The following is a 27,197-nucleotide window of genomic DNA, read 5'->3' as shown; positions in this document are numbered from 1 at the left end:
ACACACATGTACATGTTTTTCGTATATGTGTGCATACGCCATATGTGTTTGAATAAATGCCATTGTGTGCCGCCATTGCAATTAAAAGGGCACTTTGCACTGCCCCCCGCCCGGGATATCACACCAGCAATAAATAAAAGAGTTGTGGGTGCAAATGTAATTTAGCAAATCAACACAAATACATGCATTCGCACATATGCATGTGTGTATGAGTGCATAGCACTTTCGTTGCAGAACTATGTATATGTGTTAGTGGCGGTGGCAGCAACCACATTGCGGCCACAATTAGAATCCGTTTAAATTGAATTTATTCCCCTATTACAAGTGGAGGCTCTCTCGCACATGCACACATAACCGTATATGCAGTTAACGGTACAAGCGAGTATGCTGTGGTGCCGTGTACTTCCACTTCTGTGGCGTTTATGAATAGCGGTGACATTGGTTTGACATTATTTGACATGTTGGAAAATCAGCGAAAGCTTTCATTGCTAAATTACTTGAATTCCAATTAAGAATTAAGAGGCGCCACCCCAAAAGTCAAACATTATGCATAAATTGAAGCCATGTGTTATCATAATCCGTTTCAATAATTCAGAGGCCAAGTGCCGAAAAAGGGGAAAGAGGTACGCTGTACCATCATTCATGAATACCTAAATACATATTTAAGTTCAACTAATTTTAATCCATTCCTCTGCTTAGGCAAGGTCAGAAATTGAATTTGTTTGGTTTTCAAATAGGCATCAGCCAGTTGTAGGTATTCACATAACTACAAATTTGTTTGCAAACCGACCATAAGCATATTTAATTTATGAAACCCGGCACTAAAACTATGGGCATATTACAAAATACAAATATTTCTGATAAATGTTTATGTCTTGCGAATTTTCGAAAATACAGAAGTTGACTTAAAACTAGCTTTATAATTTCCTAATAAATATGCAATATTGCACACCGTCTGTGATATTTTATTTGAACTGTACATTGAAGAAATGACGCAGATATTAATTAAAACTTATATTATATTTACCACACTTATTGCTCACTTAAATTACGTGATATCGGCGGACAGGTGTTAATTCTATTATTATCGAAAAACTGCGAGTGAAATTAAGCCTAATTTGCTGAAGCTGCTCGTCATAACAATAACGGAATATAATTAGTTCACTTAATACCTAAATATTTTTCTAAAACTGAGTTATATTTGTTTTTTGTTATGTATGAAAGAGATAAATATAAAAGCTTCGGAAGTAAATACCTGCAGAAACTAAGTGTTTATAATAAATTTTAGTCGAAAAGTCTACTTAATAATTTGTAATATAGAATGGATATAATATACTGAAAAGCAGTTTTTTATTATTGGTACATGATGCTTTAATCCTCATATTTTTCATGTTCCTACTAGACATCGCATTCCATGCAGGTTCTGAACTATATCTGACCCAAATACAGGCATATCTTATTAATATACTTCATGGTCACAGCGAGTGTGAAATTTCAAAACAATATATATATACAAGTATATTTGTTTTTTGAATAAAAATGTCGGTATGCTAAATACAACTTTTTTCTCAAGAATTATGCAATTTTGGCGGGCAAAAAACAACTAATTTTTGAACAAAATTCGAAATTTTTTTTCAAAGATTGCCATTTTGTTAAATATTCAAGGACAATTACATAGACAATTCCTTTCAGATTAATAATATTTTTTTTATACTACATACCATACAATACCCAGAAAGAAATGTCGGAGACCCTAAAAAATATATACATACATGATCAGCATGATGAGCTGAGTTGATTTAGCCATGTCCGTCTGTCTGTCTGTCTATCTAAAAAATATAGATCGGATGAATATAGCATATAGCTGTCATATTAACTGAACGATCGGAATAGAGTGCTTCCATGAAAAACTTTTTTATTTGGCGAGGTATCTTCACGAAATTAGATCGGAATCAAGTTCTTGTAAGGCAACTTTGTATTTGTGAAGGGTATTTTAGCTTCGGTGCAACCGAAATTAACTTTTTATCCCGTTATTTTTTGTTTTCAACAACAGAGAAGACCTCAATCACTGCACAGTGGAGGACATTTTTAGTATGTTAAGAAATAGGGAATAACTCGCTGAAAATATATATATTTTTTTTAAATTTTTTGTGTATATTCCTGAGTTATGCACAAATATGTAATAGAAATCCCTCTTAATATATTCCTTAATAAAGAAATAACAGAAAAAAAAAGTTTAAATAATAACAATTTCTATAATATTTTCACATATATTGATTTTTTCTGATATTCACAAATATTAAATAAAATTAGAAATAATTGTAAACTAAATAAATTGCTCTTTCATTTCAGGTATGTTTACAACACAACCAAAACCATCCTAACAGTAAGTTAAAAAAACTATCTATTCAAAATTAAAAAAAAAAAAAGTATTAAAATTTTTTGATTTCACAAAGTTTTCAGTTTTTACAGTAATTTATTATTTGTTACACAAACAATAGCGGCCAAAGCACTTAAAATACATTTTTTATTCGAAATAGATCGATAGATATATATCAATGCCAATTCTGAGAAGAAACCGCAACAGCTGCCCTTGGCAATTCAATTTGCAAAAAAAAAATATTAATTTTAATAATAATACAAATAGATGTACACAAAGCCGTGAGTCATCTGCGATATTATGCACATACTGCCAAGTGCGGAAAAACTCTCTTACACTATACGAGTACATATGTACATACAAATATACATCTGTACATATATCTATGAGTATATTTTCTGTTTTATATAAATAGAAAAGCAATGTGCTAAATGCTGAGAGTTATAAATCTCTAAATTGGCAGCTATACAGTTATAGACATTTCACATATGTATGTATGTATGGTGCATAGTACCTATATCAAGTGCGTATGCATATGTATATTTGCCGCTATGTATTTACGTATATACAGTTATAGTGTACTGTGAGTAAACAACAATCAATTTTACGACGAGTAGCCATCAAAATATTGGATTTTTGTTCAAAAAACGCCAGTGCACACACATACATACACCATCTTATATATACATATATATAGTACATTTGCGCTAATGTTGGACTTTAAAACTCGCACAGTTGTCAATTTCTGACAGCTGCTGAATTGAAAGGGTACGCAAAAGTGTGTGAAAACTTGCAAAATGTTTGAAATAAAAAAAGGATAACAAGCAAGCTGAGAACACCCATTATAGACGATGCCGGCGGGGCATTTCTTCAACTCTGCAACAAAAGTCATTTTTCCTATTTTTTTAATCTAAAATTCGCAACATTTTCACAAATAAACGTACACACATTTGCCCGCTATTGTTTCTCTACACTTGTGTGAAAGATCGCAGCGCTGATGCGTGAGCGTGTGTGAGTGTATGTGTTTGTGTGCCGCTTGTTCGCCACTGAAAAAAGCCCACTATATTTGCTGTTTTCGCTTTGGCGGCCATGTGTGCAAATGAGCAAGCAGATAAATGAGTTATAAATAATTTCTGGCAGAAATTCAGCAATTTTCCCGATGATCTCCAAGTATAGCGCTTTGGCAGCCTGCCAGCAATACGCCGCTGCGACTGTTCACTTTTGGACGAAAAGCTGCGCAGTTGCTGCCACAAAAACAGATGAGAATAGGTGGTAAGAGAGGGTCAGGGAGAAGATACGAAATATATGTATGGAGGAATGAGGATCCAACCGAGGTAAAGCAGAAGGGGCAGCGAAATAGAGAAACAAATCAACTTTAATAAGTAAATTCTGAAAAATTGGAACAGCAGGAAAAGTCAAAACCAAACACAAAACTGGGGAGAGCAGTCTAATGGGAAAGAGTAAAGCGATGTTCGTGGCACTCTTTGTATTGGCATGGAAAACAAAACTCTCTATCTTTGTTTTGAAACTCAGGCAAAGTTTTCTTGCTCATACGCAGTGGCTAATCAGTAGAAGAGACCTCGCGATATTTTTACTTTACTTTGTTTGCCTTCAAAAAAGTGACTTTTGCGCTCTTCCAAAATTTTTCTCAAACTTCTCAAAAGAAAATTCTTAAAAAATTGTGTATGTGTCTGCGTTTGGTGCAGACTTTTTGTACATTATTTCACTTTTATTTGATATTTTAAAAATAGACACCTGTAAATATCTGCTAGCAATCGGCGCGATGCCATTGTGGGCTGGCGGAGCCGCGACGCGACAAATTTTAATTTTGTAATGCATAAATATAAACAAAAGGTGAAGGACGTTGAATCGCAATTTTGTTATTTTTCTGATTTTTCTTTGTTACACATACATATACATACATACATATATAACTGGATATATGTAACGCTGCAGGTGTAAAAATAAATATTTGTGCGACAAAATGAAAATATACAGCGCAATTCAAAACCAGCTGGCGAAATTTGAGGAGAAAATTATCGCATGCTAGAAAAATTGTTAAACTGTATATGCATAGGAACTGGAGCTAACCAAAATACAGTATTTATTTATTTTTACAATTTACACTAATTTATAAAATTGTCTGCAATTAGTAATAATCTATTGCATTTGGGCCTGCCCACCTTTATTGGCTGGCTAATTATTGTTGATGTCAAGCGTTGGACATTAAGGCGGCGCTCATTAGCACACAGTATATACTATGTGTGTATATGTGCACACACCTTCCCATACTTCTGCTGTACATGTGCGTATGTGTGAATTTTGGGCCGTGTTCGCTTATATTGTGAGTACACACATACGAATAAATACTCGTATACACATACACATGGGTATATACACTTAATTTGACAAGGACACGACTTTGGCATAGAACTTGATTGAAATGCGTTGTATCAATTCGATAGGCGACAATGCGTCAAGGAAAACTCGAATGCCGTAAGCCAAAAATACGGAAAGAGCAAATATTTAAAACAAATAGCAAATCAATTCACATATACATTATGTATGTTTGTATTGTTTGCGTTTTTTTATTGGACCTAAATATTTGTCGTGAGTCAGGCACTGGTTACATGGATAATGTTTTACTCTTTCATGCTGGACCTAATATTTTGTGAGTGTGGAACTTAGCTTAGCTTAGAACGCTCTCAAAAAATGAAGAGTGTAATTTTTTTGTAAAAATAATTTCTCCAATTGTACACAATATAATTAATTAATTTTCTGGTCTCACCCACAGAAATCATTTAAAATATCTTATATAAATTTCTTACTTATTTGATTAGTAATTCCCACTTTGGTGTGCCTTTATAACTTTTTGACCCTTTGTGGTTGTCAGCCATGTGGATATCGATGAAGTTGACAAATTTCTTCCAAAAGTGTGCACACATATGCTGACATGACTGTCTTAATTTATTCATAGCACGCAACATGAGCATTTAGAAATGATTTAAGCACATGTATACCCATATTAATTTCCCTGCAAGCCATAAATATAAACATATATTCATATTAATAGTTTTGTATATGTAATTTGGAAGACAAAATGGTATACGCCAGCTATTACCGTTAATAGTTCCGCACACTTGCTGACGCAACAAACTGTCACGGCTTAGCAACTGCCCATGAATGCGTTGCGGTTAGTCAGTTTAATCAGATTCAATCTGACACACAAAACCGCAATTTATAATCATGCTTTTTTCGGGCACAACAGGATGAGAAGGTGAAAGGATATACTTATACATATATGTGTGGGTTTGGAAAAATTTCTATGGTCAGAAAGCTGAAACAACATTAATATATGATTATCACTGATTATCTCCTAAACTATTAACGTTTTTGCACCAACTTTTCGCATGGCAGAAATATTAAAAGTTTGATATTTGAAACAAAAGTGAGATTTTGCTGGTAAAAGGTATCTAGCAAATGCATTTGTGCAAATGTACGAAGGTGATTTGATGAAACAGGACAAAACCAAAGCAGGACTAATGGCGAAGCAACTAAACTTATCAGTTATAAATCAGTTAAAGCAATTTGTTGGACTTAGCCAGCAAGAATTATTGCCGTACATAAAGGTGATTTACATAAAGAAAAAAGAAAATTTACTAAATATCAACTGATCAAAAATCCTCTTTTGATTAACAAAAAAAATTTCATGTATCTTAATACAAATATTTGATATCTCCTTCAAAATAAGCGCCTTAGCCAATACAAACATGCCAACGCTTAATGAAATTTTCCATACACTTGTTATAAGCCGCGGCTGGAATGGCCTTTAGTGCCTGAATTTTGTATTTTTTGGTTTCGGCTAATTTTTGGAGTGCCAGTCGCTAAATTTTTGGACAGTTTCGACGTCATATACATAACAGGGTCCTCAGCTATGTTGTTAAACATCTCGTTTGCGATATCTACTCGAGGTCGCTTTTGCAAATGATTCAGGACTTTTGGCACAGTTCTCGCGTTGACACCCTTCGCACCCAAAACATTAACCAAAATAGTTGAGTCATTTAAATCCTCTGCAATCTCGCTGATGGCAAGATAATGTTTTCACTACTCAACAACTCTGAAGAAAAAATTTGCGACTGATGTGCTAAGAGGTCTGTGGCGAGATTAGATGTTTGATTACGAATTTGAGTTCAAAAATGTTCCGTCATGTACAGCTATTTTTGTCATTTTAGTAAATGGTGGATTTGACCACACAAAAAATCCTACAAGTTATTGAAGTTTTACGAACATTTTTGGTTTTAGCAACCCAAAATTAGCAAGAAACAGCCTCTAACATAACAGTCGCAAAATGACTGTAAACTAGTGTTTTCAAGGAATGTTTCCTTAACTTTTTCGATATTATCTTTATTACCATAGCTGGACTGACGAATCACATGTGACTCGTTTTCGATGACTTCCCGACAGCAGCTGTGATTCCATTGAAAATATAAACTTTCAATCAAAATCTTTGTTAATTTTTTTCCATGGTAAAAATTCGCATACCAACTTTTTGCGTCATAAGCCAACAGCTGTCAAACTCACACTAATTGATATATCAAGATCAAGGTTCACGGACATTCGGTAAAAAGAGGTTGCAGGTTGTGTAGTTTAAATGTGTACAGTCCGGGCCAATTTTGTTCACTTGGTATATGTATATGAAAGTGTTTGAATATACTCAAGGCGGAATTGTTGTTGATAAAATATATTAGAAGGTATAAATGACGTAAGATAATTGTAATAAAATAACTGTTCTAATAATCAAATCTGACGTAATATGTATATACAGAAAATATCCCTAAAAAGATAACAAAATTGACAAATCAGTACATTTTCCAGTTGTGACTGCGTCTGTTAAGCAACCTAGATTTATTTTAGTTTAAAGATTGTATATTGATTCATTTTATATGTACGCATAAAAAAATTTCAACAATTTATATGTGTAAATTAATATTTATTTTGAAGCTCATGTTTTGTAACAGCAAAAGCTACAACAAATTAAAGAAGGAACAAAATGAAACAACAAGTATTTAAATGTTCGGCAAGGACATGATGTGCGGCTTACAAAGCCAAACAAACTACTTAATATCTTTATATACAATGCTCGTGCATACTTGTAGTACACATGCTTAGCACTTTGCTGTTATTAATTCATGCTGTGAAGCTATTATTTTTCCTTCTTGTTTACTTTTTTTTTGTGCTTGTTTGCCCTCAACAAAGTTAGTTGGCATTTGGTATTTCGCAGGAAATGCGTCTTGCACTTGGAGCCGAGCCAATGCTGGGCAGCTGTCGCCTCTTGCTTGTCGAAATAAAATGTAGTCGAATGCACAAAAGTGTAAAAAAGGGGTAAAGCATTTTAGTTAAGGCCTGTCTGTCAAAAAATTTGTTAGTTTAGTGTTTAGTTGTCGAACAATGTGACAGCAAAATTGATTGCAATATATATACGAGTATATGCGGCAATTTAAAAACAATACGGCTACTTCGATTTGAAGGGCTTCTAGAAAAACTAAATACTCAGACAAGCTTCATAAAAGTACGGTTCCAAAGATATGAAATGGAGAGTAAATTTTAAGGACTGACGCGTTAACACAATATTTTGTAAGAAAAGTAAATGTAGAACAAACTGCAAATTCTTCTCCATGAGTGCTAGTCTCAGGCCATTCTATTCCCATATAAAATTGGTTTTCGCAATAGAAAAATCTTACAACTTTTCGTTACTATAACATCTATTTTTGAAGAAAAAATGCTAACCATTTTTCAAGTTCAACTAACTATGTTTGGGCTTGGCGATTTCCATTATTTAAACGATTTTTTTTATATTCATTCACAAAACTGTCTGACAAGCTTTTTTAGTACAAAATGTCATCTTTCTAACGCCATATAGCCGAACCTGATCGGACTTATACAACGCGAGATACAGATAAATAACGCCATCTATTGGAAAAATAATGTATTTCTCTTTACTACACCTAATATAACAAAAAAACTTACTGCTTTTTAATACAAACATAATAATCAAATTAATAACAGTCGTCACTTACAGAAACACAACGATTATGATAAATTTCCATCTTTATTATGCGCTCAATTTTAATTGGTTTATATTGATTACTTGATAATTACAATATTTGCGATATAATTGCGAAACTTATTTTATAATTTTTGTGTAACTAACTACATACATTTCTGGAAAGAGTAATCGTTTTCGTTTATATTTAGTTTCTGAAAAAAAAATATAAAAAAAACTTGTCTGTATGTTTGTTTCGAACTACTTTAGATAACATTCATGAGTACACTGTGCTATATATTTTTAAAACTACATTATAATAAGAAATATTGAGTTGAATACTAAAACTATTATTGTTCAATATTGTTCGGAACCTTCCGAATTACCATACATAGCACTAATTGTTGCTTATATACTCGGTATTTTTGTGCGAACTTTCGCATTTTCTCATAGCCTCTTATAATTATGTTATCCATGCTTATGCTAGTACATAAAACACACATGCATTCAATCATATAAACTCATATTATTCGTAAAATCTTGATTTTGCGCCAATTTTTTGATTTACTTTGCAAGCTCCGTTATTTTGTTATGCACTTCTCATCGAATCAAGAGGAAATTTTTTCATTCTAGTTATATAATACACATGAAATCCATATTATCATACATTTATGATGATTAGCATACAAATTATCGTTATCATATTTATTTAGTGAATAAATTCGTTGCTTCTAATAATCTGTGCTTGCTGGATCGGTATCTGTTCTTGTTTCAATATAACTGTATACAAGCTCAGGTATAATGAGTTTTTGCGATGCATATTTGCTTACTATTTCAACGCTTGCTCTCATTTTGATTGTGTTCTTTAAAAGTAATGTTTAAAGGTACTTTCTGCAGAGTTATCTGAAACCGTATATCATCACTCTCGCAATTTGCAAAATTCAAAAATATTATTTTACAATTTTCAGTTATTGTTCTAAATATTATTATCGTGCAAGTCTTACTATTTTTGAACAAAATGGAAGCAACAAATGGAAGATCCTCACGGAAGCATATTACGATCTGGCAACATAGAAAATTGAAAACAAAAAAATAATTTGTCACTCAAGCAATTAAAATGTTTGATGTAATTAAACAACCTATCCATCATGACTGAATTATATAAGGGGGTGTCGATAAGCCAAAAACAACAATTTGTCAAAAATGTTTAAACTCATCATAGCAAAATTAGCCATTCTGTTTTGTTTTTATGATTCAAAACTAAGTTTTTAAAGATTTCAACCAATGAAAATGTGTCTTTTGAGTGATAACTGATTACGAATAGATTGTAAGTCACACAAAATCTTCAAAATGTAAACAAGAAATTCATAAGAAAAACTAAAAAATGTTTTTTTGACATCTGGATTAAAATTTTTCGTCACGTGCTCTATCTTCTCTCTTCTCCATCTCTCGCTATCTTCCTCTCTCCCTCTTTTGGGGATTTTCTCTCTATGGCTTTTGGAGCTTTTTGTATACTCTTGTATAACCAGTTTTAATTCAAAAGTTAATGAAAATTCAACAATAAAAAATATAAAAATAAATTCGAAATTAACAATTTACGTAACACATACACTTATTTATGCATAAAACTTTGCCGACGCTTTCTTAATTGTATTGAATTAAAATATCAACACAATTTTCTAAAACACGTTGCAACCCTTATTGTAAAGAAATAGAGCCAAATTAAGGAGTAACTTCAAAATGTTATTAGAAAAGTTTTATCGAATCAAGGTGGCAGCATAATCATAGCAAAGCATACCGCAACATTTGAATATGCCTCTGTATGAGTGAGTGTATTGCTAGATGTTGAGCTTTTGTTTGCAACTATTTGCTTGATTATAAGTTAATTACACAAACAGTTTGCAAAGCTTTCTCGATTACCAACACCCACGTCGAGGACCTACTAACACACATATATATATATCACTGCTATATATACACTTGTAGATATGTATTTGTGTGTAATTTTAATTTACATAATTCGAAAATAGTTAATATAATTACTTCTAACGGTTGATGACAAAATCACTGTTTTCAATTATGAGCTCAAACACATTAACATATATGTATGTATGTTAAAGCAAATGACGTTGGAAAATGAGCATAAAATGAGCAGTTAAAGCCACTCAGAGGAGAGAGAGAGAGAGAGCGGTATTCTTATCAGTCGAAAACGAAATTAAATTCAATTTACTGAAATATAGACTTCTTTTGATTTGTTTTGAGTTATATATACATTACTATGTATGTACGCATGTGTTTGTGTGTGTGAGTGCAAAAATTATACAAAACTATCGCTTTTAGAATCTTGTGAAGAGTGCGTCAAGAGCAACGGTTAGCTTTGTTGGGCGATGCAAGTGCACACCACATCCAAATAAAAGTATATATGTGTGTGTATGTGCTTTGACTTAATCAAGTTGCCACTGGTGATTACGCTAATATTCCTGCTTATGCCGTTGGCGTGGCAGCTGAAGATATGTAGTACGATGGTGCTAAAGCTGAGTTGTAAATAAGCTTGTTTGTAGCAGCTGCTGTCAATGTTCATAATGTTGCCGCTGTTGGTTTCACTCTGCTACTTGCCACATAATTTTAATGACTCAGATGATTTATTTGTACGCTTAAAATTAAATATTTTCGTTTGGGGGACGTGCACACGAAATCCCCCTAATACCCTGGGAAAAAAACCGTGAGGAGAATTGAACAGTAGACACCTATAAGTAACTAGTTTCTTACTGATTATAGCTGATGCAATTTAAATGGAAGTTTGTTTATTGGATTAAGAAACGAATTTGAAGAAAGCGCTCTCTTCTCCAGTGAAGGTTGAAGTGAATAATTATATTTCTCCGATCTCTTTGTCAACTTATTTTACTCTCTTTTGGTAGGCAAGCTCATCACACTCACAATAGTATCAATAACTGGACTGGTACTGGTTCAAAGAGAACCTAAGCAAAGCTTCCACTGGCACATATCATTCCTCGGCTAAAACATATTTATATTCAAGTAAATCACACGCTTTCCATAAAAATTATGCAAACCGTCTTAGTGATTTTATTTGCATAGTAAATGGGAGAGATGATGATAAACGAAATATGCAAACAAGTAGCGAAGCACGCACTTGGCATCAATCGGATGAGCACTGCAAACGCAAAACGCAAAGATATACATACTTAAATATATTTTACATTCCTATACATATATTATACTTAGTTCGTTAGAATTTTCTTTCTGTGCGCATTTTAGAGAAATGCCTTGCATTTTATACATTTACACAACTAAATGTTGCTTCTGAATCAGAAAATTATTTTTCCTTCCATATTTTAAATCTACGTATTATATACTTGTATATTTGCTGACTACTATGGAAGATTTGCTGATAACTTCTTTATAATGTCTAAATGGTGGTAAATGCATTGTTCTTAAAATATGTGTTAACTCATATCTGTGTATATGTGAAAGCTTGTGCCCGTAAAACGCCTCTTATTTAGGTCAAGCTATGAGAATTTAATAATGTTTCAATAAAAGTAAAATTGTATGTAAAATGTGTTACTAATAAATATGCCTTTGAACAAAACAGCAATCATAAGCAATAGCGGTTAAACTCGTAATACTTTACGAACTTTCATATTGAGCTTAAACATAGCTTTCATTTTCACATCACTCTGCTATTAATTGTTTTTTAAACACAATTTTATGCGTTAACGTTAACTGGGATAGATAGAAGAAGTTTTCTCAACGTTTTTAAGAAGTAAATGAAAGCTCTTAATGTGTAATCATCTACGCCGAAAGAAAAACAAATGGTTTAGAAGCTTTGGAGCAAAATTATTGTGCTTTTTCTTAAATATAATTATATAAATTATATCTAACAGCGGCGTATATTAAATGTTGAAGCAACTTGTCACAAAAAATCGACTAAATATTGTCATAAATATGTATTTAAGAGAGCTTACAGTTTGTATTATACAAACTATGTATATGTTATACGATTAAATACTTAGCCTAAAATATGAAAATATTTATGAAACATGGTTTACTATTAATATGTAATCTAAAAAGTCTTAAATCCTAAAATCTACATGCATTCGACCCCTTCCACCCTCAAACCCCGCTCCCGGCAACACTACATGTTCTACTAAGCTCCTTTTGTGACCTTCATCAACATTCCGTTATTCTTATTTACATCATACCAAAGCGCCTTGTCACGCTGAAGTCTATTTAAAGCGACCTTTTGGTACGAAAACGTTCTGCCAATTTCCACCGCTGCAAAATGTTCGCTGTTTTTTCATTTTGTGTGTATTTCAATTAAAAATTTCAGTAAATTTTCCTGAAGCCAAACCAATTACATGGTTTATTTTTCTCTGTTTGATATCTGGCAACTTTTATTTTAAATTTAGGTTAGGTTGTTAATTTTCACTTTTTAATTAATATTTATAGTTTTCGGAATGTCATTCGTGCTTTTATTTGTTTATACTTCGTGAACTTATGCATTTACTGTCATCGCGCTGTAATTCGTTTAACTTCGTAGTTTTGTTTTTTATTTGTCGTTGCTTGTCGTTCTCTCTGTCATTTTACATTTACTGTTGCTTTTTAGTACATTTTTTCAGTTTTGCGTAAGCTTTAATTAGCTTAAGTTCCGCATTTGTGTTCTGGCTCCTCATCGGTTCTTGCAACGCGTCGCGTCACAGCTCTTATCCAACCGAAGTACCCACTTCTCTTTGTTGTGCTGACATTTAATTGAAACCGTGACTTTGCTGCAGGATACACTTGCACCATAATTAATCCACACAGTCATTCCGCTGTGGCCGCCGCCGCCGCAATCTGACGTTCTACGCGCTTATAGAAATGGCTTTAGAGCGCGACCTGATTGTCGGTCTGCAATCCGCCGTTATTATTTTCTCTTTGTGCGTACATCTCTAGTGCAGCAACACTCTCAGCGGTTTAAATGCTTTCTTGTGGTCAGTTTGTGCCCACTGGCCGCGGGCTAGGGCGTCTGCCGCCATTCTCTGCAAACGCGCGACCTCCGCGCAACACATGTGTCACGTGCTGCTCGTAGCTTATACAAAACTAATGTCGGCGCGATCTGACTTCGTGGTGGGCGGTTGTCGTTGAAAGGCGTAAACGTTAACCAGTAATTGCGCCATGAAAATCAGGCAAAATAAAACAATTAAAAGAATGTACAGAAAAATGTCGCGCACCATGCCGACACGTCGACCCAATTCGTTGTTCGCAATGAGTGCGCGTAGCTGAGTCTACCTGGTGGCGTGTTGCAGTGAAGCGGAAGCCCAAGCGCGTTTGTCGCAAAGCTTATTTGTAGAGCGCGTGCTGTCTTTTGTTGACGCGGAGTGTTAACGGTGAATAGTTCGTAGAAAATCAGACGTTTCTTCTTAGTTCTGTAATATGCCACGCTCAAAGGATATATGCACTGTTGCTATCACTTCAAGTGGCAAAGATGTGGCGGATAATAAAGGGCTTTTGTTGCGCCGCAGTGCTAATACCTGCCGCACGTTCCTCGCTACACTTGCGAGAGGAAACGCCCGCTTGAATTGTATCCGCTGCAGCCGCTGTTGCCGATGCGTACGATTGAGTTCAACGAATCCGCCCGTGGTCTAAGCTTATAACTCTGCTTATCGCTACGCTTTATTTGAATTTATTGGGGCAGGTGTTGCCTACGCGCATCACAATGCGCGTCTGTTGTGTACAAGATTCCGTGAAATTTTCTCAGTGGATGTCTTTCGCCTTTGGCGTATGCCTAATCGCATATGTGTCTTACTCCGATTTTTCTATGTATCCAGTCAAACTGCTCCGTAGGTGTCGTTTAGGGTGTTTGTTCCACTTTCCTTTCTACCAGCTTCTGTTTTTGCTTCAATCGCAGGCGATTCGTGAGCTTGGTACTGCAAGTAGAAGTAGAAAACAATACTGTGAAAACACTTTCTACGTTACAAACAAATGTGTTGCATGTAAGTATGCAATTGAAATGTTGTAAAAAGTATCGAAGGAAAGTTGAAGGAGAACTAGAAAACCACCAATACTGAGGCAAACAACAGCGCGCGCACAATAAACAAATCAACGATGCAAATACATAAATAAATACTTGTCGTTGCAAATGACAAATCAAAAAAAAAAGCAAAAGTGTAACGGTCCTCATGCACCTGCTGTGGATGTGTGAGCGCAACTTGCTGAATTTACATGCAACTGTGCATGCAACATGCTCAACCATTGTAAGTACTGCTAAACAAAGCGGCAGCAATATGCACTACACGCCACTTCATGCGGCAACAAAACAAACTTGTACTCGAAAATCTTCACATCCACATACATTCCCATATTATATGCTACATATAAAGGGTGCTTAAATATGTGCATTCCAATTGCAACACGAAGTGGCGCAGCACAGCAGCGTGGAAGCAGGCGCTTTGCGGCTCCTAGCCATGCAACATAATAGCGCAACAACATGACAGCTCGTATGCGCATACGACTATGTGTACGAATTTATGAAGGTAGGTATTGCAAATGCAGTTGCGTGCTTTAGGCTGCCCCAAAACATTTTTTATACGATGTTGCGTGCAAATAAAAATCTTGAATAATTTAAATGACGTCACAAATCTTAGTCTTTAAAGCACAATTATTTTTGTAAAATGTTGGTAAAAAGTTAATTCACCAAGAATAGAATTTTATATATAACCAATTTATATTTAGAATTTTATATTATTTAACAATATTTTTTCCATTTTTCTTTTAAACGAAAATGATTCAAAAACCTTTTTTATACCAAAATTCCAACTTGTTCCTGATTTTTTATTAATTATTATCACATGTCATGTTAATTTAACAATACAAGCGTTTTAATCAGTGTAGAGAGAGAGAGAGAGAGAGCTAACAATTTTCGAATTCAAAAAGAAAAAGTATGCACGTTTGTTAAAGCTCCCTCGCCCTGGTGCATACCATTTATATATAAGTGTTGCTTCACAACTTGACCAATTTTTTTTACAAGTCATTCCAAAGAGAAGTATATGGTCCATACTTGTAATATATACATATTTCTCTCAGCATTCAACATGCCTTTAATCCTATAACCATATATATACGAGTATATATATATATATGTGTACTTATACATATATGCACAAGTACGCTGCACTTTTTCCACACATTGCTGTACACATTTGCATGCGTGCATGTGTGTGTGGCTAGCAAATGATATGCAAACGTATTTAATGCGATGGCAAACGACAAACGTCAGTCGGAAATTGAAATTTGAGGAAATGAGGAAATGAAAAAAGAACTTTCTCCGCAAATATTTGCCACACTACAAACCGTTAGCTTATATCACAGCTATTCGAAAGCAGAAATTGTAAATAGTATTACAAACCAGAGGCCATTGCGTGCTTGCATAGAGGCAAAGCTCAGCATTTGCATCAGCGCCGATGCAGCGGTGACCCAGAATTGTAGATGTGTGTGTGTAAATGAGTACATGGCAAAACAAATGTGAAGCAAACTTCTTTGTATTGAGCGGTTAGCTGTGGACGACGAACTACGCATTGCCACAAGCGCGCGCAATACGTTGGCGTCTTTTATTAAGCCGGAGTATACCTGCGTTGCCCAGGAGACCGCATACTCGCAATGTATGTACCTGTGATAACTAATCGTTCCGCTGCAGGATTGCAAATTTTTTCTTCATTGAATGCAAAAGAGTTCTACAAAACTCGCATCTTTATTTATTACCATCGCTGGACCGCCTTACTCTCATCTTCTGCTCTCCGTGAAGACGGCAGACTATTTTACATTTTGATTATAAGAATTTCTCTTCATTTTTTCTACCCTGCAATCATTAAAACTTCCTACTTTTCGCATTCTCTACAATGCACAATTGTGCTTACACACAAATGTGATTTTTAGTAAGTAGAGTAGAGGAGTTGTGCAGTTTCGCTTTTAATTACTCTTGCAGCATTACCAATTGGTATTTATCCATAACTTGAGAGGCACCAAGAAGTGCCGAGTTAAGACAGCGCAGATAACACTCGGTTGCAACTATTCTGCATAATCACTCGAAAGGAATTCAATAGTCCACTAATGTGCAGGCCCTTCCTCTTTCTGGCATTTTGCTTGCTTGGTTGGTGCAACAATGAAGCATTTGTTTTAATGCAGTTGCTAACTTTGACAGTGAGTCAGTGAGTCAGCCAGTCAGTTTGCAAACAAGGAGCGAAATTTTTTAAACAACAACAACAAACTTTATTTACTGCAATACTCTTTCATTCATTGCCACGCACTGCTCGCCATGCATTTATGCATGCGCCGCTTTGTTTTTGGTTGCAAGCAAGCTGTTCATGCCACACGCATACATCTGGATTTTGTGGTCAGTTTGCGTTGCAGAAATGGCATTTAATAGAGCTCCACGCTATATTTAAATAAAATATTTTGTCCGAGCAAAGCAATCACACTCAAAGCAATCGTTCGATATTTGTTTGTTCAATATTTTTTTAAAGAATTCTAGCACATATTGTTCTTGTTTTTGCGTGAGCATTTATAAATAAGTGCAAAGCACTTCGTTTGATTGCCAAAAAATAACAGTAAACTAACATTTTTAATTCATTTACTCTTTCAAACTTTAAATTGAATTGAAACAATAGTTAAGTGAAGCCGAAGTTTTGATAAATAATCTAATATAACTACATCAGCGCATTTCTTTTTCCACTCACATTAGAGAGAAATTTTGTTCAATTTATGCCTTCATATACAAAATGTGTGTTTAACAATTTACGAACTGTCGGAAAATGATGATTTATAAATAAAAAATGCATTACTAAAAATTAAATCGACCGAAATATTCAATAAGCCATTACTTGTCATTAATTATTACAGTTGTGTAAATTATTTATTAAAAACAATTACGATCTATCAATTTGCTACTGGCTGCTAGTTTTGTGCGAGAACATTTAAATACATCAAATTTTCATAGAAAATTATGCAATATAATATTTAAATAAATACGAGGTGTGTTCAAAGTAAAAGTTAAATTTTGAATTTTTTTAAGTACTTATTTATTCATCAATATCTATTTTGTCCCCTTGAAAATAATCAGCCTCGGTTATAATAGACTTGTGCCAACGCTTTTTCCAATCCTCGAAGCACTTCTGAAATGCCCTTTTCGGTATGGCCATCAGCTCTTTCTGCGGTTCTGACTTGATCTCAACAATTGTGTCATTGGTTTCTTCAGTTTTGGGAATAAGAAAAAGTCACAGGAAGCCACATCTGGTAAAAAAAAAATAAACCCGGATCGTTGTTGACATCATTCAACAACTCCTCAGCGATACTAATGCGACATTGCTTTTGCTCAAAATTTAGCAATTTCGGAACAAACTTCGCCGCCACACGTTTCATGTCCAAAATTTTCGAGAAAAATTCATGACATGAGCCGATTGCTATGCCAACATGCTCTGTAACTTCGCTAATAATGATTCGACGATTTTCAAGAAAAATTTTTTTCACTGTTTTTTTCATTTCGCTTGTTGACATGGTCGCACCTCCAAGATGCTCATCGTCATCAACATCTTCTCTCTCTCTCCCTTCTGTAAAGAGCTTGTACCACTTATAAACACTTTTTTGAAACAAAGTGGACCCACCGAATGCCACAGTCAATTTATGAAGTGCCTTAGATCACTTTATTTCATTTTTAACGCAAAATTCAAGCCATATTCTTTAATCTATTTCTTTAAAAAGTCAAAAATCGAAGAGCACATAAAAACGTGACTAACATTTTCTTTTGTCAAAAACAAAATTCGAAAATAATCGAAATTGGCTCCTAATGCAAGCACATGATAAACATATGTGTCCGATTATAACAAATACAAGTATATAATATCGATAATCGAATGTACACAGCCCACGAAAAATCAAAATTCACCTTTCCTATGAACACACCTCGTAAATAAAATTATAGTGGATTGGTAAATAGATGAGTCGAGGGAACTCATTAATGAGCATTTTATGTACAGAAAGAAATCACTTTTATTGATTTTTGTGTATGAATGGCTACTTTCTTCGGATCGGCTCAATTCTATTCTCAACTTCATTGACCCCTGCTTCATCACAACTTTTGACTCCTTATTATTAGTTAAGCTGTATTGTAGTTCAGGTCATGCATTTATGGTGTTCTTATTTTATTCCAACTACAAACACAATTCGGCATTAATTAAGCCGGTTTATTAGAATTAAAGTTATAGCTTAACCTCCAGGACTAATTCACCCATATCGAAAATAATACGTAAAATATATTTACATTGAAGAAATGTTGAATAAAGTATACCTAAAATAAACAAAAATATTTTGTACAGCTTTTTGCACATTTAAATGTTACTCATACCACATGGCGTCCCATAAGCATGCGCTGGTAGATTAAGCGGGAAAGCCGTTCACACTTGCTTCCATAAATCATATATTATGTTGCAAGGAGGTGGTATGCACTGTATGTAAGTGAGAACTACGAAGGATGAAAAAATTCCTGAAGAAATGTTCAGTTAAACTGGTTCAAAGAGATAAGTTATAAGCAACTAATTGAATGACACAAGATAAGCATTTTTCAATATATTTAGCACTCAGACTTTTAACGCAACTTTCAAATAAGTAAAAAATGAAGCTGCAAACCCAATTTTAAATGATTATTAATCGATAGATAAAGATAGTAAAAACTCAGAATATTTTAAAAAAAAATTTGAGAAAATATTTCGAAAAATACTAATCAATTATAGTTTTAGTCTGAGACATGCTGTACGAAATTTTCCATTTGTAAATTGAATAAAATTATAATGTTACAACTTAAGCGCAATGAAAATGTTGCGTGCACTTCTCCAGCAATGAATAAACAAAGTGAGTTCATAACTCTCATAAAAAGTTACTTTCACGCGAAACCACGTTTATGTAACGAGCATAACGTAAACATAAATAAGCATATGTTTCCGCAGTTGTATTTCGCTGCCATAAATTCACTTTCAACTGTGTGGCAAAGCGCTTTAAAGCCCGCTGAGTATCCTGTTGAACATACGCTCTAGTGAAATATGGCACACATAAGTAACGCTCCAAACTCGTGAACATTTTACGAGTATTTAAAGTGCTTATGAGATATAAAAATACAAAGCAATTGAAAATTAACCCGGCAGTGACCCATTCGAGAGTACATGAAGAGAGTGGTTAGAAAAATTGTAGATTGACAAAAGGCAAATTGACAAATTCAATAATAATATTTAAATAAATAATTCAAAGTAGCTATATTTCGCTGATACATTTAGAAGATATCAAAGCTAGTTGGTTTAGTTAGTGTAGCTCTCGAATGTCAATAATTATTTTAGTACATTTGTATACTAATTGAACTGGTAACAGTATTACTCCAAAACTAACTAGTTCTACAATAAACTAAACAAAGTTCGACTGTCAATACGTTGGATAACGAAGATTGTATGTATATATGTACTGTAGCTTGTTTGAAAGTATGTAGGTAGTATTCACACACACTTCGAAATGAGACATGCATGAGTAGGAATCGTTAAACTTACGTTTTTTCTCTGCAGTAAAATAAAACTTCAACATAACTATGTCAATTTGTCAAATGAGTCGACGCCTGTTGAAGAAATGTGGGCAATTGTGAAGCGAGTACAAGTTGCCAACTTCCAGCCCACACGCCTAGTACGTTCGTCATGCCCATAGTCATCACAATAATCCACCACTTGGGTTGACGACAGCGCGGCCGAAGCAATAAAGCTTACCGTTAGCGAGCAGCTAGTAACAAAAGCGCGCGGCCGGCTATCAGCAAAACGGCTGAAGCCAGGCAGGCTATTGAGTATTCGAGCGGTTAAAATGCTACCACAGTGTGGACACGTAATGACACTTGCAACTTGCTTCAGCTGCTTCTGCTGCTGACCAACCCTTTTCAGCTTTCCATGCTTATCGTGTATTTGCACACTTCGCATGCTTTAGTTTTTTTTGTTTGCAATCCACTTAAATTATGTATAAAGCTTCACACGCACACACCCATACACATGCGCGGGATGAATGTAATATAATATGATGTAAAGTGCTATTGCAAGTGCGTTGGATTGGAGCGGCGTCTTCTTTCGCAACTTGGATCTATTTAACTAATGACTTCGAGTTCACGCAAAGTTCAAGTAATCTTTCGTAAAGTTGTTAAGTAGGAAATGGATCGCAAGGGGAGCCTGGTAACTGGAGCCAGACAGCCCAATGAGTGTCAACAGCAGCTTGAGTTCGCCGTAGAGTATTGAAGATTTGCAGTTACTCCAATTAGACAGCTGACAAGTGCATTGAGGAGCCTCCGAAGGAGTACTTAGTACATTAGGCAAACTAAAATGCTCCAAGAGGCAAGTAGGGTAAAAAATAAGAAGCAAAGGCATAAGTACTACACTACTATAACCTTTGCGTAGGCCTAGCTTTGGCGCATTATCGGCGCAAAGAAATTTACACTGCCAACTAAGGGAAAAAAATACCCAAGCTTCCCCCAATGATTGTAGGCCTGTAACGAGAGCAAAAATGCTAAAAATAGCAACAAATGTAATTCACAGCACATACAGTAACAAACATGCTGCTCTACAACACACACGCGTCCAGGAAGAGCTTCGAAATTCTGCCGTCGCTTTTGTAAACGCGAGCGGAGCCGAACGGCTGTGGGAGGTTGCGTAAATAACGAAGTACCAAATGTGCTCCCTAGTGAAACTCATTAAAAAAGTTTGTCAAATAAGAATGCACAAAAGAATTTCACAATCTGAAGGGAATGTGAGCACTAACACTCAAAGCGATTACTAGAGACGTCAACAGTGGGTAGACGTAGGCATAACAACCCTGCAAGGAAATTAGAAGTAGTAGCCTGAGTCTCAGTTGAAATAAGTTTACTCAACTCAAAGCAACCTCGAATTGGAATTTCGCCCCACTATTGTCTGAATAGCATATGTTTTTTAACTGCTTCAATCTCATAAAACACGATTTATCCGCGCAAACTAGAATGCAAGCCCCAACTACCACTCTTCATGTTCAAGATTTTTAGGCTCCTCTCATTAAATGCCAGGTTTTTTCAGGAAATCTCTTTTATACTCTCACATGCAGTGCCACTGCTGGCTGAATGTCGGAATACTTAGTAAATAAATGTTTTATTGTAGCTCTTGCGCGTAAGTACGTTATATTTAATAGAAATACAAAAGCGGTTGAGCTTTCCCAATGGCCAGCCGCTACATGAGCAAGCATTCTCCCTTGTAGCAACTTTCTGTGAGAGATATAAAAACCTACTTTTGTATGCGTAAGAATTAAAACAATATAAAAGTTTTAGTGAAAACATACTGTATTTATATATGTATTTTCATAAGAAATGTTAATAGTTATTGTTAATTAAACTTTAACTGCCTTTAGTATTTAGAGTACCAGGGTATTGCTCTGGCTTTATATATCTAAAATATTTTAGTTATTTTCATAAAAACAGTTCGGCCATTTGTAGACTCATAACACTCCCAAAGATAATATTCATCGCATAGTAGACGTGTTCGATTCGCCACATCTGTGCTGCCTATGCATGAGCGCTTACCGGAAGATAAGCGAATTGCTAGAGAAAACAAAAGCAAAGATAGCCAGTTAGAAGTGTTTATGTATAATTTATTGAATTCTTATGACTGCTTTCTAATCTATCTCTATTTGATGCTTCTTTAGTTGCTTCTTAGACTCGCCGCTCTGCAATATTTTTAAATCAAGAAGCTAACATTTTCAATGAAACATGTAACTCTTTTTGCTAATCCCCGTTAATGAAGAAGTTGCTATAAAATTTAAGTTTTTCTCACGAACATCTATTGAAAGTGTATACTTGAGATATTGCTTAACTAGCTTAAAATAAAAATTTGAAAAGTTTAAGCGTGTCGCTATAAATTTTTAACTTTTTGAGTAACAAAAAGGAACTTTCAAAGGAAAATACTTGTACTCATATGCAGACACCCAGGCCGGCATATACGCGTATATACGTATGTAAGTAGTTACGACTAAACTACTGTATGTAATAATACACTAATGTGCGGAAGGAAACTGTCAGTCAGCGAAAAAGTACTGACCAATTTTTTACCCAACCCATATCATGGAGCAATAAATAAATTCTGAGAATGGGGGGTGAAAAACTCTGAGTGCCGACAAATATGTGTGGGTTTTCTCAAAGTCAACGAACCATCAAGAAATCATATGTAAAACACACACACATACATGCAAGGAAGTGTAGCCAAATACAATAGCCATTTGATACTTTCAAGAGAATTTAGAAGCAAAAAAAACGAAACGAAACCTAAAGGCATGCAGACGCGTCCGAACAACTTGTGAGCAAGTCACACGCAAATCTAACGCATCCTTCCTCACATATTCCTTGTCCGCGTCACTCAAAAACATACGCACACTGAATGAGCCCAACGCTCGTGCGTAGGCAGCCGACAGCTGTTGAACTGTAATTTTCCATACGCTTCACTATTTTTGCTTGGCATTCCGTCTGCCATCATATTTGCCAATTGCTTTTTCGACGTTATCTCTGCGTTTTGTCCGATGCTCTATTGCTAGGTTCAACAAGTCGTTGAGGAAATAATGTTCTTGTCGGCAACATCGTCTGTTACAAATGACATGATTATAAATTAGAGTTGCTCCGCTTCGCAGTGATGAGGAAATTTCGGTGGCAAGTTGCTGTCAGGCAACGCAAAGGAAATGCGACAGCAGCGAATAGTATAAAGTAATTGACGTTAACCAGAAGCACAGTACACGCGCTCTTATAAGTAGTGGTACAAGTGTAACAAAAGGGGAAAACATCGATTTGATGGCTTGCAATTTTGTATATTTTTTTGGTGATTTAAGGCACTTTTGATTTAGGGGGGATAAGTTTAATAGATGGTCGTTAAACGACATAAAACAAATTGAAGAAGCATATTATAAGCTTATGAGGTGAGCTTGTATTAACTGCATGTGAACAAATACAGAGCAAGCGTCATAAATAATATTAAAAAAATGTATGGGTAAAATAAAATAAAAAATTTAAAAGTATTAATGCAAGAAGTTTTTTTTATATTTGACATTTCTTTTTCTATATTCAACAAAAAACTATAAAATAAATTTATAAGCTGATGAACACTTATTCGAATTCCCACTATTACTTATGTTAACTGTGATATTATATTATATTTCACAGAAATAGATATGCTAAAAAAATTAGACAAATTTGTTATTTGTTTTATCGATTATTTTTAAAAGTTTAGTTTTCTAGTATATTTTTCACCATATAGATAATTTTATAGCTTACTAATTTTCCTTATTGTTGGATTTATTTTTATAAAATATAAATATGTTATGTATAAGTCAGAAGCATTGCAGTTGCATAAATTTTCAGTTTTTTGCATTACAAAAATTTGAAATTAAAATCAATCAAAACTCATAAGGCGCTATAAGCCAAAGAAGCGACCTATATGAGAGATAAGCTCAGGGAAATGTACGAATAAGTTTTTAAATGATTTCTTAACTTCAAATAAAGTTTTTCGAGAATATAAAAAAAATATATATTTTATAATAAATTTAGGAGTTACATACCATACATTATTATATGATTTTATTTATTATAATTTTTTTTTTTTATAATGTTTTTAATCTAAATCAAACTTTTTATTAACTCTAGCGCCCAAATATTTTATTCCAAAAGAAAAATAACAATATTTTTTAAAATGTTTATTATGATCAGCTAATCCATAGCTTATATAGCGCTAATATTATTTGTTGTTGCGCTTTCTTTTTAAGACATTTACTTTTACAGCAATCGTTAAATGTTAAAGAAACTTTAATAAAATAATTGTAAAATTTTCCAAGAATGTTCGCTTTATTTCCACCTACAAATAGCTTCCTGCAAATACAAACACATATCTCAAGGGAACTCATTAATCAGCGTTAGCCACTACTGCGGGCGGACACTATACTCGTAATAAACCGTACACTCCGAATCCTCAAACATATCAAATACCCAGCGGAACACAACGCCACTTGCATTGCCTTTGCCACCGCTATTATTCCACAATGCCTGTTGATGCGTATGAAAATAAAAAGGCTAACGGCCAATGTAAGTGTCATGTGAGTGTGTTAGGTAAGGCAGCGAAAGAGTTATACAGATCTATTTTACGCCGGTGGACTTTAATTCAACCAATAAGTGTAGAAACACTAATAAAAACGTAGCAGAACCTCTGTCGTGCGCCTTTTGTTTGCGTAAACAAGCTTAACGCAACACCCTCTAGTGTAAGTGGGCGGTTCGTGGCTGGTTCCTTACTTACCCAAAAGTCGCTGAAGTGTTAAATGTCCTCCGGCTGTGGTTAACACTCCAAAATTATCCTTTCGCTTTTTGCTCGGCACTTCGGGCGCTGTGACTGATGATGCTCGGCTGAGTTAGGTAAACCACTCGAGTCGCTCATGTGTGCTTAATTTGGACCAAATATTATTAGCGTTTTTATAATAAGCTTTTCAGGGCGCCTTCGAACTTCGCTGCGTGTGTGTGTGCGGTCGGTCGCAGTGCTCAAGTTTTTAGGCGCATATGCGCTCATTAATTTAACAACCTCATTGCCAGTTGTGGCTTTGCAGGCGAATCAAGCGGAAAAGCCGACTGTAATGTAAATGCCACAAACCAATCACCGGCGCTGCACCTGCGGCACGCAAACCACACCAGCAAATTAAATAAATATACCGTTACGCGCACACACTCTTAAGCCGCACCGCTGTTTTCAGGTATTTATATGTTTTTTAATTTTCACTTTCCTTCTTTATTTCTTGACTTGATCCTTTATGCGTCCATTGGCCGACATTCAGCTGCCAGAGGGACCAGCACAATCACACAAGCGCCCATAGCGTTCACGTTCAGTTCGCGTGCTACAGTTCGTATACTTGTCTTGTGGAATATTGACCAAACGGCACTTTCACTTGACAACACTTGGCGCTTTCACTGCGGCTCAGCGCGCGCTCTAACGGTGGTAGGCGTTTCACTCGATTTCATTCACAAAAATTTCACTTAACTCTTGTTGCTTCTTCTTCGCCAACTTTACGAAAATAAATGCGAACGCTTGTTCGACGCTCAACGAATGCTCAGCGCTTATTGCAAACTCGTCCGGTCGCTTCGACGTATCTTACGCGACTCTGCTGTTGCGTTCGCCTTCAGTGAGTCTTATATTCGTACGCCCGTCTGTTTGTTTGTTGGAGTCCTTTCGTTTCTGATCGTTTCGGTTTGTTTTCCGCCTGTTTGCTTTTTGGCCAGCCGTATTACGAATGTTATTGCTGTAGTTGTTGCAGCTATTGCGTTCGTTGGACTTTCGTTATCATCCCATGCCACATGTGCTGGTGGTGGGTGGTTGCAGCAACAGCAACAGCAACAGTCAACGAACAGCGACAATGACGGCAACAAAAAACGAAATAAAAACAAGTATAAAAACCCCGAAGTGAACAGCCGGCTTTGTTTGTGTTCGCAGTTTGGCACAGAAGCCGATTTGTTGTGTTGCATGGAGTCGCGTTTTTTCCATTGTTTGTTGCCACAGAAGTTGTTCTTCCGCTTCTGGCTTATGAGTGCTCTTAACGCAGGCGGCGTTGAATGTTGTGTAGCTAAATCACTGCTTCTTAACTGCATTTGCGTTACTTCTCCTTACCTTACCAGCTTACCTTTAAATATCTTCACGAGTCATTTAGGATTTATTGCTCTATTTTCATTTATTGCTGTCCCGACGCATACAAACCATTGTTGGATTTTTTTTCGCGTAGAAAACACCAAATCGAGTAGTTGAGTCAATTTGATGTTTTTTTTGTGAATTGGGCGCTGTTTTTGTTGGTCTAATCGCGCTTAATTCTTATTAAATTACAAAAATGCATGTGTGAAGGCTCGCTTGGGCCTCGGTTAGAGTCGTAAGCATGAGTATTTAAGTCATGCTGAATGAAAATGAAAATAGCAGTAATTTCTTTACGTTAAAAAATGATTTTGACTATCAAGTGTATGTCGAACATGCTCTATGCTCATTGAGATAAGCTTTGAATACAACTTTTAGCCTGTTCGTGGGTGAATTTTCCGATATGTGAACTTCAAATGCAACACTGCTCTGATGGAAGCTCTAAGAGCTATAAGCTCTGTGACACAGTTTCCAAACTAATTAAAAGCGCAAAATTTTAAATTTGCTATTTCATTTACAGTGAGACTATATTTAAATGTACAAGTATTATTTGTTTATTTTTTTAATAATACTACATAAATGTCACTTTTTGTATACCCATCAGCTAATAAAGTAAAACAAATAAACACCATTATACAGCTGCCGACACTTTCCATTGCTATGTATGTATTGTATAATGCGGAGTTAAACAAAAAATAATTTCCTAAAAGAACTTTCAACATATTCATACAAAATACCGAGAGAACAGCGTGTTGCCGTTGCTTCAAGCTCCAGCGGATCATAAAAAACTACGAGCACATAAACGCTGTATGAACACGCGATGTGTTCAATTTTAAAACAATTTCCATTGGTCAACTTTCTGGTCAACTAATCCCACCGCAAACTAACGTTTAGCCGCTCTGCTTCCTCACACGTCCGCTTCGGAACAGAAAGTTCCATATTAGCGCATTGCTTTCGCGCGTTGCCAATTTTGCAATTTCTCCAGTCTTTTGTTTGGTTGTTGCTTTGTCGCCGTAGCAATTGCTATTGCTGCCGCAGGATTGGCGAG

The 27,197-nt window shown here is 35.2% G+C and overlaps 2 protein-coding genes across 12 annotated transcripts in view; one reads left to right on the top strand and one right to left on the bottom strand.

The window, feature by feature from the left end:
- The window catches only part of tmod (tropomodulin), a 117,976-nt gene that overhangs the window by 49,684 nt on the left and 41,095 nt on the right, over positions 1 to 27,197 (top strand). The window lies entirely within an intron of this gene.
- On the bottom strand, positions 12,981 to 25,620 carry LOC106614838 (uncharacterized). The gene is made up of 2 exons (XM_070106090.1): positions 24,779 to 25,620; positions 12,981 to 14,347 (listed from the first exon to the last, which is right to left on the bottom strand). Exon 2 carries the CDS (start codon positions 13,652 to 13,654, stop codon positions 13,511 to 13,513), a length of 144 nt encoding a protein of 47 aa, XP_069962191.1. The 5' UTR covers positions 13,655 to 14,347; positions 24,779 to 25,620; the 3' UTR covers positions 12,981 to 13,510.

The sequence above is a fragment of the Bactrocera oleae genome, chromosome 2 (genome assembly GCF_042242935.1).
Source record: "Bactrocera oleae isolate idBacOlea1 chromosome 2, idBacOlea1, whole genome shotgun sequence".
Taxonomy (NCBI): Eukaryota; Metazoa; Arthropoda; class Insecta; order Diptera; family Tephritidae; genus Bactrocera; species Bactrocera oleae.
The sequence above is the reverse complement of the archived record's forward strand: the minus strand, read 5'-3'. Positions and strand labels throughout refer to the sequence as shown.

What these genes read in the sequence shown, in the direction of transcription:
- LOC106614838 (XM_070106090.1), bottom strand. Translation starts at nt 13,654, where the DNA reads ATGGTGCGCGACATTTTTCTGTACATTCTTTTAATTGTTTTATTTTGC.